We start from the raw sequence: 20990 nt of genomic DNA on the forward strand, positions 1-20990 counted from the left end.
CTCTATGTCCAAAATTTAGGTACAGGTAGTTAGTTATTTAGTACAGAGTAAAGGAGTACTTAACATTGGACTACCTTCAGATACAGCCAGAATACGGTGGATTACTTCCCCAGAATTAAGTGAAATGACACAGATATAAAAAAAAAAGACATGTCAATGATCAGCGATCCCACTTAATAATTCTCATTTCTTTGACAGAATAATGTGAGTAAAAGCTGAATAAAAAAAATAAAAACTGAACACAGATGTCAGAGCCACTCCTCTTTCCTTCCTTCTTCTTCTTCTTCTTCTGTGGTTGTGTAAGTCAAGCTGTCAGTCTAGTCTCTCACAGGATGATGACTTGCACACTTTCCTTCCTTCCTCTCTTCCATCCTTCACTGTCTAAATTCTCTGTGTATGTTATGAAACTCACACTTCTGTCTTCTGTCTGTCACTCTGTAAATGTCTCATAGCTAATGGCGTCATCATCTGAAATACAGCACAGCCCTCGTTGTCTCACCTCTGATCCCATCCTGCCTGTAAAAACAGACCTTCTAAAGGATAAATGTCATGTATGTATTTCATATATACAGTATAACTGTCCTATAGAGGAAGGACTGAAACATCTTCTTTGGATAGAAGAAAACTATTAACATATAGTAGCACTGTATTAAAATAGGTGCCACAATGATTAGTTAAATATAAGCTAAAATTAAAATTTAAAGCTAATTCTAGTGAGTAGGAGACATGGGACCACAGGAGGATCACACGCAATGAGCATCCGCACGTACTATGATAATCTGGTATGTATCTTAACCACTGGGGTGCCAGGACAGTCAAATCAGATCTTCACAGGAAAACAGAACCATGCTGAAAACACGCATCTGACCAAAAACGCACAGCTACATACATTTAAATTGCACAACACATAATCTAGACCAAGTTACTTTAACATTTAGCCTTTAGCATCAAACTGCTGCATTTGCACCAAGAATTGACCTCCTTTTCCAAATGTATGATGTATGACAACAACCACACTTTGTTATATTTAATTTAAGGTGGCTCTAACTTTACTAACTCAACATATGAGTGTGCATATTATTACCACCAGTCACTCCTTTTAATCTACAGAGGCTTGAGTCCACTATATTTTCAGGTCGCTTGTCCATCCTATTTTTGTGAGCGTGATATTTGGAGAATCTCTTCAAATTTGGTAAAAATATCTAAGGTCAAAGCGTATATATATCAGAAACCCCTGGAGGGAATTTCATTTCATCTGGCCCTAACATCTACTTGGACTCATGTTTAAACGTATTAGAATACAAGTCTGAGCAGACATGCATGTAAACTGCAGCTTTTGCCAAACACTGACTGTCTTGGTGCTCTTGTTAACTTCTTTACAGCTGCAGCAGGACAGGCGATCCATAAATCTACTGCAAACAAACAGCTCGGCACCAAACAGCAGACAGACAGAGGTAAAGAATAAGTGCAAAACACAGAAGAGCTGGCAGAGACCAAACCAGAGCTAAAGGGAAAGTACAGCTGTGGTGTAGACTCAGGTGGACACAAAAAAAAAACTCTGATGTGATGATCAGGCTACAGGCCTGCTTTGTGCATAAACAGCCAATATTATTATGTCTATGTTGAGCTTTTAGCTTAATCTGCTAACATCACCAGATTAAATATTTGTAGGTTTAAATAATACTAATAATAAGGAAACGTTTATGTTAAATATGTGAAGCCAGTCGTTCAGTCAAATAGTTGTACAGTGATTTCACACTATGATCATAGAACCTGTTATTACGAGCAGCAGCCGAGTGCGATGATAGCAATACTGCATGAGTGTTTCCTGCAGACTGCTGACTCTGCATAAATGCTCATTCTAAAAATCCTAAAACAGGAAGTGAGGAATAAGAGAAAACAACCCGTACTCCTTCTTGCTTCTCTCTTCACCCCAAGAGATTCTTTCTGATGGTGTGAACTGAGCTTGCATAATAAACAACAATGCACATGCACACACTGGGATCCAGGGAACCAATGGGAGAGTATGAGAAAGCTCTGGAAAAGAAGAAAGCTTCCAGAAACCACACAGACCACAGGCTGTTAAAGGAGCAGTTCACAGAAAAACATATTCCACTACTTTCCATTTTTTCAGATATAAATACATTTGCATTGAGTTGAAAGCCACACTGCATAAACAAATCTGTTTTCAAGCACGCTGACACCTTCAGTAGCAAATGTTTTAGGCATTTTATCAAAAGCCAACTGCGCTGTTTCTCTGGGTTTGTCTCACAATCTTGACCAGTTCAGTTCAACAGGATTTTCTTTCTTGTGTTTGCTTTCTTGTTCTTGCATATGTTTTTATGCTCTGACAATGTGGTGGGCGCTGTGAACCTATGTACAGCAGCACACAGGAGGGCTGCTGTAGAAGAAGAAGGCAGGCAAGGCTGTTACAGTCCTGTGTCAAAACCTTATAGCTTAGGTATGGAAACACTGCACAGAACATGTGCTGAGTTTTAGCATGAATTGAGTCTGATGCATAACTGCTGTGTTCAGACCTGCTCAAACGAACCCCCACCAAGGGGGAAAGCAAATCGAAAGCGAGTTAGAATCAGACTAAACAAGACATGTTTGCAAACACCCTTACAAAGACACTGCTGATGTTTCAGGGCAAAGTTGATTTTAATTTTCCTCTTTGGTTTGGTTTCTTTTCACCTAAAGAAAAATCCAAGCAAACCAAAATGCATCACTCCAAGACTCGTGAGAATAGTCTGGTCCACTCATTGGTTAAATCAACCTGAAGCAGAAACGTGAAAACAAACTTGTGAAGTATCCAATAACTGAAAAATCAGCACAATTGGCCTTTGCCAATAACCCTCCACCAGCTGAATGCTAAATGCACTTAAAAAAAACATGTTGGGAATACAAAACAGCTCAACGCTTTATAAGGGAAAAACTGCTGTCAACTAGCTGTGCAGCAAAAGCCTGCTGTCTTTGGCCAGATCGAGGTCGGACCAGTGTTTGTTTGGGACCTGACAGAGACCATATTCAGTAAAGGATGCTAGTGAGAAAACACACTTATAGAGGAGCAAGCACTGCGAATTAAAAAGCTTTGACTTTTGCCAACTCGTTGTTGTTGTTATGTGAGAGGATGTTTACTGTACTTTTATTCAACAGTGACATCACACATTAATAAACATTAGCGTGAATGTGCAAGGGTAACTAAAAACATCACATTAGAGCTTTGATTGACTGGAAAATGAACTGATATTAATAATAAACAGCGGTTTACGTGTGCATATAAGTACGTCAGTAAAGAAAAAAGAAGGACAGAAAGGGGGTGCTACAGTGTGTTTATCAGTCAGTGAAAAGCATTTCTACAGTGAACAAGCTCCTCATTAGTGCTTCCACTTCAACTGAGCAGGCCTTTTAATATGTGCTCATTCACAGTTTTTTTTTTTGGCCCTCTTCTCCTCTACTGACTCGGTTCATTGAGCTTCAGTGTGCGTGCCACCAAACAGTTGGTCACTCATTTAGTTGTTATCTTCAGATAGCAAGACAATTACAGTGGCAAGAAAAAGTATATGAACCTTTTGGAATTTGTCATAAAATGTGATCTGATCTTCATCTAAGTCAAGACTATTAACAAATATGATGTGTCTAAAGTAATAACACGTGAATTATTGCAGCGAACCATGACATTTCAAAAGGTTAACATACTTTTTCTTGCCACTGTAGGTCACAATCCTGAGATAAGCCCAGGGAAATATGCATGTGAGCAGCCACACCTGCTCTCAGTGTACAATGTACCGCGTCATCGACTTTGTTTTAGAAATTTAACATTGAGGTTAATATCTCTGGTGACCTTCGACCAACTGACTGAAGAAAGGTCTGAATTAGATGGAAGTTTATCCAAGTGTCTAACACTCCAAACATTATCAGATAAATTGACTTTTGGCACCAACTTTCTTGTGTTGCTTTGTGTGGCTGAACTTCTGCTGCTTGTGATTAGGCTACAAATGTCTGACTAGCTTTACAATATGACAGCACGGTGTGAAGGGCGGCCACAGCCGAAAGAAAATGAGAAGTTCATCCACAACAGTTTGATAGACAGGAACCACAAACGTGTAAAAGACACCTCTTGTTCCTCCACATGTCCTTTCCGAGAATACATCAACTTAATGTAAAAGGTTAAATATTTACATGCTCATGCTAATTTGACCATTTCTCCTACGCAGAGATGGGATCATGTCACTGTTATAACAGTTATGGTGACTGGGAAGACTGTTTGTATTTGTGTTTTATTATGTGTTTATATAAAATATGGCACAACAGAGGTTTACAGTTAAGAGAAGTCGTCCAATTGAGTCTGTTCAAAACATATGCTATGCTAATATTTCTTGTTGACTTGTTTATAAACTAGATTCCAGACCAACAAAGGGGGGAAATCGTCTGGCTTGTGAAGAACAAATAATGGAAATAACTTGTAAACCATGCGGTACAACCTGCATGATTGCACTGATAAGAGAAGCATTGAGGTTCTTTAAATGTTTAATCTCAGGCTTGCTGCACAAGCTGAGCTACCTGTAAGATACTTAGTGCTGAACAAACCTCAGCATAACTCTATAGTCTGAAATCAGTAGCGGGTGCTGAGGTGTTGTCAGCTCCCTTTATAATTGCTGAGGTATGTGCTCAAGTTTGACAAAGGCACAATAGACTTTTTTTCTATACCCAGTAATACTAACTTGAATTTAAGAGACAACACTGGAAATAAAACAAACAAAAACACAAGAACTATGTATAAGATCAATGAGACTAGGAAAACTAGTGCACAGTGGCAAGAATTTAAATCTGCTGCACTGATCAGCATAAAAAAATAAACAAACCAAAAGAGCAAAGATACAAATTCTAGTCAAGACCAATTTATTTCATGTTGAAGTGCAAACTTCAGGATGGTTCAGCTAAACGGTGCTCATGTGTATGTTAAACAAACTTGGTCCAGTGATCAGATTCAAGAATCAAGGAATAAAATTTACTTCTGCAGCTGCAGACCTAAGGAAGTTGAGCTATAGAGAGATTCAGCTCCTTACACACACATAGTGTGTTGTCGTTGGTCAAGACTTGAGAAGAAGAGATGTCAGCCATGTGTGTGTGTGTGTTCAGTTAGCAGGCCAGTATCTTCATGCAAACACAAGTTTGGAAACAAAAAGAGGCCAGGATGTTAGCAGAGCAGGTCTGAGTGTGTGTGTGTGTGTGTGTGTGTGTGTGTATCAGGGACAAACAGATCTTTGTGCTTGCTGGCTATGTTGTCCAGGCAATTGGCAGAACAGCGAAAAGAGCTGAAGGACCTCACAAAACATCACAATAATACAGGGAACAGGCCACACACACACATACACACAGTCTTTGAGCTTCACTTCCTCTGTCTACAGTTTCAGGACATAAACCTCTGAGCTTCACTAACATGGTTAACCCTCCACCTGCAGTACCACAGTGTTTGGGTACTGCTGCCCCACAGGAACTGATCACAGAAGAACACACAGTTACATCCACAGAATGGAGAGAAGCCATAAACACTAGAACAGACGCAGTATTGTAGAGAATAAAAAGGTGCATACTAGTCAGAGCGTAGTTGGGGTTCTCCAGTTCCATGCGCTGCATCTGAGCTCCTAGGTACACCTGCAGGTGAACAGCAGGAAGTGACAACATTATAAAACTGTATCAGTAGTTAATAATACTCCTAAAGCATTTTTCCCCCATTTAGCTACGCCTAGCAGCAGTTCAACTTCTGAATCCACGTAGCGCGCCACAGTTGTGTTAATTTAAAGTTTGTACCTTGATGTCGATGCCTCGTGCTGAGGAAGAACCGTTGAAGAACCTGGAGGGGACCTTCGACGCCAAGTCAGGTTCTTCTCGACCAAAGCCAAGATTTAAAAGAATTTCCTCAGGGTCCTCCTCGTAAAGGTCCAGCAGCTCTGACACACTGCAGACACACATACACAGACAGTCGGTCACTCAGTCAGCAAGTCAGTCAGCTGGTGAGTTAGTCTCCTGCTTAGTTTAGTCGGTCTAACCGCCGGGTCAGGAGGATCTCGTCTGGGTGCTCCTGTGACTGCTCCACCACCTCTGAAACACTATGAAAACACAGACAGCCAGTAAGTACCTCTTACACACAGAGGAGGCAGAGATGGAGAGAAACCTGAACAGCAGTAGAGGAATAGTCCCTCCAGGATCTTGAAAAGTGTGATTACTATGGACAAAAATATGCATCGAGAAAGCCTCATTTTGGAGCATCGTCTCAAAAAAGTCTGCAACATTTGTTTAATGTTAGTTAACAGTTGTGGTACAATTGAAAATTATGGCTCTCAGGAATCTCAGGAGTGCTGTTTATGGGCTTTTTAGGGAAACAAACTCTTCATTTCAGGCATTATGTGGTCATTTGAAGAAGCTTGGTGACATGCAGCCTTGGAGTAAATGGTGCAGTGGAACCTAATAAGACAAGTTCCAGGAAAACCCAGTCCTGCTCCATTAGTACCATACATGTGTAGGTTTAATTTGCACTGGATTTTTTTTTATTCACATGGTGAGCATTCTTTGAGTTTGGCCCATTTTTGCTAGGATTTAAAAAAATTGCAGGGATTAGTTGAGTCACTCCAAATTCCTGGAGAAACCGTATGATGTAATAAACCTGGGTTTGGATTCAGTGCCTTAAAAATAACAGAAAGATTAATATCATGCTGTTTTTCTTTTCTGCTGACAATCACTGTTTAAAAGACAGGTTCATAATTTGTCATGCCTTGCTTAAAACCATAGGCAGGTAACAATTGCAGTATAATTTCTCTAGTTCCCATTAATGCCCTCCGATTTTAGACGTTTATCTGTAGCTTATATGAGGCTGCAATGATCTGAGTCAGACAAATCCAGTGGATAAAGTGGCTATGGAAAGTATGCATACTTTATTTTGAAATAGCAAATGCTGAATAAGTTTGAAAACGTAGAGTTGGCTGTCTGGCCAAGCGGAGTAACTTGGCAAGAAAGGCCTTGTTTAAGGAGATGACCAAGAACCCAACGGCTGATGTTGCATTCCAACAAGACCAGATACAAATCTACAGGAAGAACTTCACATTTTTAGGTCTACTACTGGCAAGACTCATGATCAGCATGTTGTTCATTCTGCTCAACATTAGCATTGTAGCCTACAGGGGATGTTACAGCAGGACTTATGAGTATCTAGTAAATACTGAAAGGTCATTCAGCTATTGTATTTACAGTGGTGCAATAAAGTTTGAAATTCAGCATAAATATGAACTATAACATCACAAGTTCTAAAACTACTTAAGGGGAACCTATAATTTGAATTTCCCTAAAAGCTCAAAATAGATATTAACAAAAAGGTTTGTAGAAGTGAGTCAGGGCGAGAACAAACAAGATTTCTGAAGACATTAGCAGAAGAGTTGTTGATCCTCACCAGCCTAAAAGGTTTTTCAGCATGAATTTACATAAAAAAATACTTCAACTTCATCACACTGAACACAGCCCAGGAGTTTCTCAAACCTCGTATCAGTAACACAGAGAATGGATTACCCATGATGTAAGACCCATAGCCACCCACATAAAAAAAGTTGCGGCATCTGATGAATCCAACTGCTGGAACAAAACCATGACATAACTGTGCCCCAACCACCCACCACCACCACCACCACCGCCACCAACAACAACAACAACAGCAAATGAGCACCTACCAGCTTGAGCTGTTACTATTACCCAAACCAGTTCATAGGACTTACAATAAGTGTAATAAGTGTATTAGTGCAGTTTTGTGTAACATATTGTGCCACATCTGATTTTGGGGACCATGGGTTAGAACCTAGAGCCACTCCTTTTCCAAAAAACAACATCTCTGGTTTTTGGTTGGGTAGAAACAAGTTCTCACTAGTGACATTTGATTGCTTCGAAGGTGAATAACAACTCTACACAGGGTTGTTATTCACTTTCGAACCAATCAACCAATCAATTCTGCTCATCTCTGCCGGAGACTTCCTGCAGAAACCTCCAGGAGTCTGAAGACTGCCGAAGTGTACTGACCTGGACACGGTGCTGCTCTTCCCAGATCCTGTGGAGTTCATACTTCTTCCTCTCTCCTTAAACTGACACCTCTTCTGCTCCGCCGCAAGACCAAAACTAAATTTAATACACAAACACACACACAGAAATTTTATTTTCAACCAGGTAGGACTTTTTAGCTCATGGATCTAAATAATTTAGTTAGTATTATTCCTGCATAAGAAAACTTTGAAGCTGTAGACAACTATTATTTTCATAATCAACAAGTCTGAGAGTTATTTACTGTTATTTATTTAGCTGAATGCAGAGTGTAAAGAGAATAAAAGTCAACTAACCAGGATTCACTTTTGCTGTTTGTGGATTGAAGATGGTTGGCTGCAGAGAGAAAAACAAAGAATTAAGATCAGAAAAATTGCATGTTGTTGATCAAACTAAAGGAATGCATCTTATTGATCTGCATCAAACCATTAATTAATTAATAATTAATTAATAATCATGTGATCTATAACTGTCAGAAAATAGTGACAAATACTCATCACAAGTGTCCTCAGAGCTCAAATTGAGTTCTTCAAACTGCTTCTTTTGTCGGACTGACAATCAGACTGAATCAACCCTATAATTAACTCCTGAACAGTCATTGTCTAATCATATAGCTTAGAGACCGTAAACAGACACGCTAAGTCTGTCGAGACCTGGATTCCCAAAATATTGAGGATACTAAGAATTATCTTCTGTCAATGAAACATTTAGTCATTGGTGTCTTTTTAAGCCGCTGCAAAGTAAAACCTGAACGAAAAAGGAGAATTAGCTTTCCAATGTACAGTTGTAACCTAACCCAGAATTACTTCCAGTGCCAAGTGGTATAACATTAGCAACTACCTTCGTGTGTGGGTTTACAGACTATGTTAACAAAAAAAATGCACATTCACAAGCAGCACTCCCACTGAGACCAGTTCTGGTTGCTATCAGAGTGCGGTTGAGTTAACATCAGCATCTCTGTCCTGCTCTTTATTGGTTTCTGGGGAAGTTTACATTCCAGCTAATCTAATAATACCAAAGATGATGTTACATTTGCCAAACACATCAGTCAGTCATCACCATCAAAGCCTTTTCTCTTGTAACATTAAAAGTGAAAACATACAGTTTGAAAGTATGTAAGATAAGCAGCCAAACAGGTTACATAATCGGCCATAACAACACCCTGACATGTTTTCCTTAACATACTTGTAATGCTAGGACCAACTAGTTTTACACTGCAATACAAATATCATGTTTTGTTGTTTCTAGACAAGTCATCAACAGGTTTATGAGAATAATGACAGGACAGTAGGCTGTTTAACAAAACTCAGATCATGCAGCTGTCAAACATGTGGCCAGAACCACAAATACCAAAAAACAAGAAGTCCTGCAACAGATGGAGCCAGTCTGGTATTATGTAAGGAGACAGAAGCAAGTGAGATAATGAACGGTGGCAAGTGTATCGTATTGTATCTCCACTGTGCCTGTACTCGCTAACTCGCTGAAGGCCACGTGCTGTTTTGTACTTGTTCAATATACGGTAGGAGTTGTTGATGTTCTGTAAAATCATGCCTGAACAAATGATGATGAACACTGGGCTTAAAGAGTAGACAGGCTTCTGCTGAAGTATGGATGAGTTGATCAATACTACTCTCATGTCTGTTCATTTAATATGAAGATGGAAAGAGCAGCCAAATAAGTTTGCTTTGGCTATAAAGTGGAATCAGAGGACGTTTCTCACCATTTACTAATCAACACCTTATATTTGGTTTGTTTAATGTGTAAATAATATGTAAAAGAACATTTGTTAGGTTGTAAACACTTAAAGTTCTTGCCAACAATGATGCACCTCTGCAGCTTTGTTTGAAAATTGTTAACTATGTAATTACAGTGATAATGTGATTGCACAGCTTGACATTAAAACATTTGACTTCACTGCTGCATGTATAATATTCCTAAAAGCATCTTCACTTTACGTTTAGTGCCTGAAGTGTTGCAGAGTAATTCTTGTGCAGCTTTAGCCTCAATTTATCAGTTAAACGAACGATCATAATCAGCTAAAAACATTAACATGTCAGTCTATGACAGCATTTTCTAAAATGGAGGACCTATTAAAGTCAGCACCCCTAATAGTAAATCTGCTATTATTCATATTTTGTAAATATACCTGAAACAGGTCAGCTATTACTAAGTCAGAGAAGTAAAAGTCATCAAGAGTTGGAGGTGTGACAGCTGTTTTCAGTTAAGGAGAACCTGTTGAGACCTGTCGTCCTGCCACTGAGACTCTCTCTTTTCCACTTCACTTCAGCTAAATTTCTTTTTCTTTCTTTGTATCCACTGTGGATACACTTCTCTGACAGACAGCCGGATTAAAAGAGCCAAACCAGACAATGACACATCTCCTTACACTAAATGATCTTTTCTCCCTGAACCTTTCAATTTACTAATTCACTTCCAACTTATTTGCACATGAGCACTTTAATCCCTTCCCATCCTGTCCTGTTAACATTTGACATGATTACAGTCTATTAGGATCTGTACATACATGACACCACCAAAGCCTTCTGCAACTGCAAGACGTCAAATACCACTCTCAACATGATTACAACACTTACTGTGAGGACATAACAATGAGGTAAGACTTAGGCTGATTAAGGCTGATAGAGGAAGTAAAGAGAGCCTCGCAACCAAAGAGGCTGTTTAGGTTTTCAACAAGTACTTAAATCGAAAAACTTTTCAAAACTTTCAATAGAGCACTGTGGGCATTTAAAGGTTGTGGGGAGTAAACATGACGATTATCACCAGCTCGACACCATCTACTGTGCCTTTAGCATCTTTCTTATTATTGTTTTGGTTTTACAGGAATATTACTGGCTTGGTTCACTCTCTATCAAAATGTAGTTTACGTCTGCAGCAGACAGTTGTTTCGAGCCAAACAGCTCCCATAATCAGCTGTTTGCTACTTGCTTAGCATCAGACACAGACGCAGTTCACATCTATGTAATGAACACAACATAGTAGCTAACAAAGTAGCTACACTGAGCCAAATATTCCTCTCAGGAGACTAAAAGCGGAGCTAAAAGAGAGGCGATCCCCAGTGGAAAGGAAAGTTCTGTGGAAGAACTGAACGTGACATCTTGAAAACGTTAAGGAAAATATTACTGGGACTTTGTGCCTGTACCATTTTTCTGAAGAGAACTGGCTTGACTGAATTGACTCCTGCATGTCTCTTCCACTCTCATCAATGTTATATTTCAGAAAGATATGGGGAGATTTAGAAGGTAGAACAGTTTCATTACATCTGGCACAAACCTGCCTTCATGCATAAACTTATTAAAATATGAGTCTGGACAGAAAAGCATTAAAGCAGCCACTCGACTGGTTGGCACTTAAGAGCAATGAAAAACATATCGGTAACAGCTTCTCATTTTTGTTTTTATATCTGTCTACAGTTGAAACATTAGACCAAGTGTTTTTTTAGTTCAACAAAGACCAACAGATTGGTGACTCAGAGGATGTCAAGTTTATTTAGGCTGTTCTCCAGATTAAAGGGAATCTTTGACGTAATTATTTTATCTTCTTCTGATTTGTTAAATGATGAACATGAACTTCAACCAGTGGCACCACATGACAGGAAAGTTGTATCACATTTACTTTTCTTGAGAAAGCATTTTGGAGTTAGAAAGAACTTAATAAACTAAAAAAACAACCAGGTCAGGGAAACAGGTTGGATGAGACATTAAAGAAATACAAACTGACAGTTCACTAATTGTCAACTTAATTAAATTGGTGTGAAAAGTAAATTTGAGTGAAAACAAGATCCTGAGACTTTTCTTTTTAAAATGAAATATCTCAAACGTAGAAACACACACACACACACACACACACACGTGTATCCTCCCAACACATCAGAGCTCTGTGCTTCAACATAAAGTAATTACAGTCTATTGTTCACTCAATAACATTTACACCCACGCTCTATAAGGGCCATTACTAACATATTCACAGTCAATCAGAGGTATGATGAAAAAACACACACACACACTCGGAGGAAAGTCATTCATGCATGTCTGGTTTCCACACCTCTGTGACTGTTGACTTTTCTGTCATGAAGAAACAGATCTGAAGAATGAAAATGGAGTGGTGTATCACAAGACGCTCTGTTGACTTTGCTGACACTGTTGTGTTTGATAGAAAAACACATTTGCGGAAATAAAGCCTGCATCAGTCCTAACTTTAATACGGTTTAGCCTTTCAGTGCTCAAACTAACTGCTCCATCTGTACAAGTTTTTGGATTTTGGATAAAAAATGATTTAATGGCTGTTGCTGGTCTATCCGGTAAAACTGGTTTATAAATTAAAATATCTCACTAACATGCTGGTTTTAGTAGGAGCCTAGTACGACACAGTAGATTATTGTTCTTATCTATATATACACACAGTAGCCTATATACTTATATATTAGTTTTGAAGAATATTCAGAATCATTTCTGATGTTTTTCTGCTACCAGACTGGAACTATGAGTAATTCTATATTAACTACCTATATTTCTATAATTAAATTTCCAACTACATACAGATGAATGTGCATACAATGACATGTAAACATTGTGTTTTTGATCATCATCTTTACTGAGAAATTCATTCAGTCAGGTCCTGTTCATAGTGCACTAATAAAATCCTAAGCAGGGCAGTCATAAGGAGGTCGTAATAATGGTACACATGCTATATGAACGTGACGCTGGGTAAACATTTACTGGAACAATTAACATCTTATGTGAAAGACTTTTCAAGACTGTTAGTCAGTCACCAAGTGTTTTTAGATGTGTTTTCATGTGTCACTCGAGCATCTCATGAAGCACAACTCAATCAATCCACACCGACTCAGAAACACACCCTTTAAACACTCGTCACCCCTGAAACCTGCGTGTTTATACTTCAAGTTGATTTTTTCCCCCCGGTGCATTTTGTGAAGTGTAATCTCCCCAGACAGCTGTTTACAAGCTGTTGCAAACTTTTTCCTGATATCTGTAATGACTGATCAGGCTCCCAGTGTCACTGTGAGCTTTCTGCTTTTGCTTTCCCCGACTCTCAGCAGAGGCCAGGGGAAAACATTAATAAAATCAGACATAAAAACATCCCAGATTCCCTTCTACTGACAAAACATGAAAACTATGCTTATCCAGTAAATTTCAGCCTGGTGAAGACTTGAGAATCTGTCTGGCCACTGTCGCTCTGGCCTGCTTAAAGTGACTATGAACACTCTATATTACTGAACATATATAGTCAGTGTCACTAAGTGAAACACCACCCTGTCAGCGTAGTCATTGATGAAGTCTACAATGCAAAGTCAGCTTGTTGTAATGTTTTTATATTAATTGTTTTTTTGCAAACACTGTGTATTATTATTATTTTATGCTTCTCTACTGATTTACTGCTAAGAGTACAAAAAATCATACTGGACTGAAGCAGAGTAAAGTACTTCACTATCAATCAGCAGTATATCTGACAGTACTGAGGAGGTAAACATGCATGAGATGACGAGACAGAACCACCACTGTGTGTGGTGCTATGTCCTCCTTTTTAGGCACACTTCTCTTTTTCCATTACAGTTAAATTTGGATTTAATAAATCTGATAACAGCAGCACTACCACTATTAACCTTCTTATCTGACTCCGGGTGAGATCAACAAGTGAATTTACCAAAATGCCAAAGTGTTCTTTTCGTTTGCAGCGTAGGTTTGAACATAAACTTAGCAGAACGTGAAAGGAAACTGTTAACAATGAACAGAAATCTCTAATCTTATTTGTACTGCGTTTTTCTATGTACTGACCTTCAGCTCCCAGTGAAAGGTCATCTTCAAAGCTGCAGCCGTTCCTCAGCGCTCCTGTTCACACACACGCACAAACATATTGTACATTAGTACGGTTGTGAAAGCCTTTCAGCAACTTATCCACGGTAAAGATGCATAAGATGAATTTCTCAGTCTACTCTGACACATACCACCTGTGGTTAACCAAGCTCTAACAAGACTGGCTGCAAGTATTTAGTCATAAACCAAAGTCCCCACAGAGCAGGCGGTGTCAGTGTCATAACAGGTTGGGGTCCTCAATAACAATATGTACAGAAAACATCCATTACCTCTACTGGGGGAAGCACTTTGATCATCTAGAGAAGCTCCCAGAGGAGTCCTGGACACACAGAGACAGAGAGACACAGAGTTATAGATGAACTCAACCCATACAAGCTGACAACGACCAACCTAGAAATCCAGCCAGTGAGGTCAGGTTAGCTCCTACATGCTGCAGAACACACACATCACTTAGCATTATATAATACGACGCCTGTAGCGCCTACCAGATACAACAAGAGGAGCTCAAGGGTACACAGTAGTCAGGACGTGTGAACCCACAGTGATGTGATTCAGTGTATGAGCTGACAAAGAATGCATTTGACGCCACTGTGTCTTGCCCTTAATTCTTGTCTATTGTTATCGTACTGCCTCAGGGAAGCTTAAAATAGGTTACCTTCAGCCCGACAGGTAAAGTGCAGTCCTAATGGGGTTAGGCCCGCTGACAGCCAGGCTACACTTTCTCTCCCAGTGCAAATGAGAGTGATGAATCCATGCAGACCCCAACAAAAAGCTGATCAGCACCTGGCCGGACTAACTTCTGTTCGTGCAACGCTCATTAACACATGGTGCACTGACCAGGTGACACTAACTATCGCAATCTGTCAGGGGGAGGTCAACTATAATTCAAGATAGACAGGTGATGGCTAATGAGGCAAGAAAAATGACTTATCAGGCTGAACCATCTACTCAACAGGTTATAACTATGTAAACCTGAATACCTTTTAAGAATTCCAGTCTAATAGGCAGCCACTCAAAAGATACCAGGCACATGCTAACTAATCTAGACTAAGTGCCTGTCAGCCAAAGGTTTAATAACCCAGGCCATGTCTAACGAGCACTGAGTGTGTGTCAGGCTAAGAGGAAATAAACCTGCACTAACTTGTATCAGGTGTAGTCTGTTTATCCCAACAAGCTGCCTGGAAAACAAAATAACCCAGCACTCTTTGTCAGGCTAAGGCTAAATAATCCAGCTCTGTCTGTCAGGTTAAGTCTTACTACTCCAGTCCCCAGTATCCCAGACAAATTCCTGGTGAGGCCAGGCTACAGACTAGACTGGACAAATCCAATAATCCATCACAGACTAGGTGTCCTGGACTAACTATCTGACAGCAGCAGTGAACTAGCAGCTCTGAACGGCTGTTTGCAGCCGGACACTGGAGACACTGAGCTTTTACACAACTTTCAGCTCTTATCAATGGGACAAAATCCACACCACCATTCAACACACACACAAACAGATGGTTGTGTAACCGTGCAACAGCCGCAGTGACCGCTAATCCTCCCACTTTTCACTTGCAGCCATGTTGGCCCCCGGACCCCTGTCCCTTGGCTGCTGCTATGCTAACTTGTAATTCTGCCTTTATTGGTCACATTACCCCATTGATGTTACAGAGGACACGTCAGAGCACTGCACGGCCAGAGGGCTGAGAGTGACAGCAGCTAACACTGTGTGAGTGTGTGATAACAATGTTGACTCAGCAGGATGAACCCCTCCTCTGTTTACTCTCCTTTCTTTTTCTGCCTTTCTTTCCGTCTTCTGTCAGCTTCTTCCTCAGTCTTTCTTTCCTTCTTTGCTCCTAACAGCTCCGTGTGCCCTATCTCTGGGCGTTGGTCTGCTCCCTTTGTGTGTGTGTGTGTGTGTGTGTGTGTGTGTGTGTGTGTTCTGCATGTTGTATGCCTAGGCGTTGGCTGCGTGTCAGTTCTACGTAAGCAGCTGATAACAACACTAACAACACTAAATATACACGCACACCTTCACACTCCAGGAAAACATACCATTAAACCAGAAAGAAAGAAAAACCACTCTGTAACTCAACCAGTCAGTCAGGATTTGGACCATCCGACTTAAAAATTCTCTTTGCACATTCTTGCAGCACAATCACCCACCAGATTTTTTGATTTACTATGAGTTAATTTCTAAAAACATGAACTTGCACAAACTTGCAACATGCTGCAGAGAAATAATCCTATACTGTCAACATTTGGTGCAGACTGATCTTAAACGCTTGCACTGCTTTAACACGTGACATGCATTGAGTGGACTTTAAAAAGTCTGAGATGATGCTTCGTGTGGAGAACCGATACCGTACCTGCATTCAATCAGCCAGCTGGTGATCTTGTTAGGTACTCGCCCTGACAGAAAGACAGAAGAGGTTGTTTGAGCAATAAGCCAGCAGATGCTGTGTGCAACAGTGATTACAGCATGCTGTAAAAACATTATAGTGGTGCCAGACTTCAGGATATAACTCCACATGTCAGCTGATTGGAATCATGGTGCCAACAGGCTGCAATTCCACCACAGTTTACATCTGAATAAGCCACATTTCAGTTCCTGTTCACACCATTAGTGGCTGCAATTAATAATACATTTCGTTGTGGATAAACTAGTTAGTAAAAAATGCTTCTTCAATTATCTTTTGTCCCATCAACAGTTCAGAAATTGTAATATACACATAACATAAGCAGCGAACTCTGTGACCCCCGTCACAGAATCCTCAGGACATACATTAAAAAACCGCTTCGACAAAAAGGTGTCACAGCTTTGTTTATTACTTTTTAGTGACTGTTGTCTATGCTAAATAAGTGACTCCACATTTGCAAGTCATTTCTGTATGTGGTTGTGTTTCCTCATTGCATTAAATTTCTGTATTTCACTGTGTATTTGCAGTGTATTTCTATATTTGGCTGCGTTTTCAGCCTTTGCAGCATGTGTCTACATTTGGCTCTGTATTTGTAATGTTTTTTGAAGTGCTGTGCATGTCTTTCCCAACTAATGAAGATGTTTTCTTGTTCATGTTTGTCTGTTTGCTTGTGTTTTGTTTGTTTTTTTAAAAGCTCTAGTGCACTCAGCCCTCGGGGACACCATAACATCCTCACATTTAAAAAGCTAGAAGCAGTTAATGTTTGGCTTTACTGCTCGGTGAATGGTTAAGTGATTGATTGCTTTTCAAAGTCCAATTATCTAATAGTTGTTTAAACTTAAAGAAAGCTAATCTAACTTGAGAGAACTGTACCTGTTTAAACAAGACAAAAAGTCTACAGTCATGCTGTGCTAATGTTTGCCGTAGTCCACTAGCTTTGCTTATGCTATCATTTGCTTATTAGTGACATGTTCAACTAAGATGTTCATGAGCCTTCTTTAGCCTTAATATCTTGTTTCAGAAAACTGGCAGGTGAGAAATTAGGGTTTTTCCCATTAATTTCAATACAGTCAGAGTTTCCCTAGTGCAGCATGTAGTGAACGTCAGATGAACTCGATCTTAACGTCCCTCAGCGCTTTGGGGCCATTTAAATACATCAACAATTCATCCACTAACATGTGTTTTACTCTGTTAACAAACACATTTGACACATTTTAAATGAAGTCACTAAATGGAGTGGAGACAGTGTTTACAAGCTACAGCATATACACTATGCTGCTCTGGATTTCTGTTTCAGTGGGATTTCACATTACCTCTAAGTGATGTATAAAGTAGTGTAAAAGTAATAGTGAACTACGACAAGGTAAATCACGTGATACTCTTCACTAACTTTGGCACTCAGAAAAGTGTCTGCTAGTTGACCGGGAAGTGAATATGTAGGGTTAGTGCTTTTCAAAACAGTTAACATTCAAAACATCCCTGTTTCGGTCTAACCTGGTTCTTCTGTGGGTCTCTGAGTGTCCTCGTCTCTCTGATTCTGCCCGGGGTCCTGAGGGTCACAATGCTCCTGTTCTGATTCTTGCCACAGGGAGTCTCTGCTCTGGGCCCAAGCCCGACGCTTTATACTTGCTATGTTGCAGTCTGGCTGCACTTTGGGACCTGAGGATCAATAAAGCAAACCTGCCAGTCACAAAAACTCCTATGAAATCATCAGGAAGTGGAGTCATGGCAACTGGACTTCCTTCTTGTTAGTCTTCAGACTGAAGAAGCTACTTGGATGAGTAGCGAAACGTTTCAACCTAACATGGAGGAAGTCCAAGTGCCGTGACTCAACTTCCAGATAACTTCAATCTGGAAGACTGAGAATCTTCACCGTCTTATGAAATCACCAATCAGGTTTGGCAGGTATTCAACCTGACAAGCAGAAGGTGCAACTAATGCAGTAAGAAAACACACAGAGCAGGTGAGTCGAGCTGAGCAAGCAAATGCATCAGTCCTCCCTCTGCATAACTGGGTCATGTAACTGTTTTTCCAAACACTTGTTCGGACAATAAAGACATAATCAAGGGTGCAGTCTTGATGATAATGTCATAAAACACTATATTTGAAGATGTGGCAAAGTAAATCTGTGTCAAACAGTCTCCTGAGTCACTCTGATAAACTGTGACACATGAATGTGCACCACTAAACAAAAGCAAACCATCAAAACCAGTGATTGAAAACCATGTTTAACAAGCACCATGTCCATTACATTCAGCTAATTATTATTAACAATATACCTGGAACAGCACTGGTGTCTATTTCCAAAGCTCCACTCTCCATATTGACCCGTCTGCACGACTGGCGTGGGTCAGTCAGTCACAAAAGACTGACGACTATATCAACTTTACCATCAGGTAACACACCTGGAGGGAGAGAGAGAGAAACAGAGACAAATCTGATTTATTTATATTTAATCTGAAGTGCCTGGACAAATATTACACAGTCATATCGAGGCAGGACAGACTGGGCTCCACATGTCAATACATTAACATCTAGACTTAAAACTTGTGTTTTCCAAAGCCTTCCAAAGCTTCTATGTAAATATTATGGTTGATCTATTTTATGTATTATTGCTTCAATTTATTTATTTTTTGTTGCACAGCTTAGCTCTACAGCAGCTGGTGAATACAGTGGAGCATTTAGCTGCTGAAAGACACTAAATATTGGACTTTAGAGTTTATTAAATCAACTTAAAACTATACTAAAATCAGTTACCGCAGGTTTATCTGTTTTCATTTACCGCATACATTTTATTCGATTGTCCAGTTTGTTGCATAAGCAGCATATTCACTTCAAATGCAAGTGAAAACCAAACGTGAAAAGTATTTTGCAGAAGTAGTGTGCCATCCTGGAAGCTGCTTCTTATTTCTAGTCAGTGCTAACTGTCACTTGTTAAAATGACAAACATGTCAGGCAGCAGGTCATTCCTTTGTCACTAATTGGAATTAATATTTGAGTAAGCTGATAACATGCAAATGTAAACTCATCTGTTGTCTGGTTTGTGTGCTAGAACTCAGCCAAAGGTCATTTGCAAGGGAAACAACTCCACCCAGTAACATCACAAGTGAACTGTTTTTGTAGTTCAACGGTTCCAACACGCTGAGACGCCTTCTCAGTAGAAACAACCCACTTTTAGTAACGGAGTAAAGGATATGGACAGCTGTTCGAGTGCTTTGGTTTGTTTCATTTAGGAGTTTCGGTTCAGCTGATGTCTTCTAAATGCCTCCAAATCTCTTTCAAAGCACCAAGCTTTACAAACAGGTTCTTCCCTCGAAAGCGTATCCACACAACGAAAACTCGAAAATGATGAGAAAAAAAAAAAACAAAAAGCCGCCTGAGTGTTGACTTTGATGGATCGTTTCACTGACACGAGCTTCAAGTCTCCGCTGGTTGACTTTCGAAACCGGAGTGGCGGCACAGACGTAAAGAAGTGGAGTTAAAAAAGTGAGGGATTTATAAAATGAGCAACAGGAATGTGAGATGTGTGACAAATAAAACACACACTTATGTTATTTAATGTTCTTCTTCTGTTCAAATCCAAAGAGGCAACTTGATTTTCATTTAATGCATCTGTTAGAATTTATTATTTATCATTCAGGCTACAAAAGATAAAAGTGTAAGACATTAAGCTCACACCCTATAAAAGAAGAGAAAAAGAAACTGGATCCGAGGCCCGTATTTATCAAACATCTCAGAAACACTCCTGGGATGAAAAACAATCCTACTTCAAAGAAGGATTCAAAGGATTTCTGGAGCGTCCTACTCTTATTTATAACAAGGAGCAGGAATTCTCCAAGGAGAGAATCTGACGTCACTGTTTTACAACTCAGAGCTGCAAAATTTAAATAACGGGAAAAGGAAAACTGAAATACAAAAATCAGCGCCACTTCCCAAAGAAGGACATTTTGGTTATAGGCAGTTATTAATGTGCTTGACTGAACCAATGCTAAGGCTACGTTAGCGTTCTCATCTGTGCTCGTGGTGATGGTATTCATGCGCTTTCCCTTGATGACCACTGATTTGCATAAATGCAGCTTGTTGTCTGTTCATTTTTCGCTGAGTGATGTGAGTGAGGAAGTGAATTAACCTGCATGTTGCTTATTCACTGTTACTGTCACTGCTGCAAAGCTGCATCTTCCCTGTCAATAGAAAATGTAAAGTCACCGTGGCCTCAGTTTCTTCAGGCATGTGTTCGGACTTCTTGTTGTTCACAAACACATCAACAATTACCTGAAAGTAACCTTTCTAACCCATCTTTTAAGTGAAGCCCCAAGTGAAAACTCCAGTAAGTGTTTGCCGTCTGTGTCTGTTTTATCCTTGTGAACTCTAAAGATCTTTTATGTTTTTTATGCAGGTCTAACAGCGTTTTGGACTCTGGGATGTTATGATGGATATTTGTCTCGACTTCCTGACATTTAAACACTGAATGATTAATGACCTAATTGTAAATATAGTGAACAGATGCAATAAAAAAATAAATGTTAGTAGCAGCTGTTACATTTCTTTTGGTGCTGACTCCCTCATGTCTGCCTCACGTGCAGAGAAAAGACTAAAACCCTGCAGCCAGAATAAAGTACAGAAATTATTTACTGACATAAAACTCTGCAAAAAC

The 20990-nt window shown here is 39.8% G+C and overlaps 1 protein-coding gene across 1 annotated transcript in view; it reads right to left on the reverse strand.

The window, feature by feature from the left end:
* The window catches only part of itprid2 (ITPR interacting domain containing 2), a 33550-nt gene that overhangs the window by 9379 nt on the left and 3181 nt on the right, over positions 1-20990 (reverse strand). Inside the window, exons 2-10 of the mRNA XM_026376220.1 lie at positions 18616-18741; positions 17831-17995; positions 16286-16328; positions 14204-14253; positions 13896-13949; positions 8379-8418; positions 8065-8160; positions 5815-5962; positions 5598-5658 (exon numbers count right to left, since the gene is read on the reverse strand). Coding sequence (XP_026232005.1) covers positions 5598-5658; positions 5815-5962; positions 8065-8160; positions 8379-8418; positions 13896-13949; positions 14204-14253; positions 16286-16328; positions 17831-17995; positions 18616-18658 — 700 coding nt within the window. The 5' untranslated portion in view covers positions 18659-18741. The remainder of the gene's footprint in view (positions 1-5597; positions 5659-5814; positions 5963-8064; positions 8161-8378; positions 8419-13895; positions 13950-14203; positions 14254-16285; positions 16329-17830; positions 17996-18615; positions 18742-20990) is intronic.

This window comes from Anabas testudineus, chromosome 21 (assembly GCF_900324465.2).
Source record: "Anabas testudineus chromosome 21, fAnaTes1.2, whole genome shotgun sequence".
Classification (NCBI taxonomy): domain Eukaryota; kingdom Metazoa; phylum Chordata; class Actinopteri; order Anabantiformes; family Anabantidae; genus Anabas; species Anabas testudineus.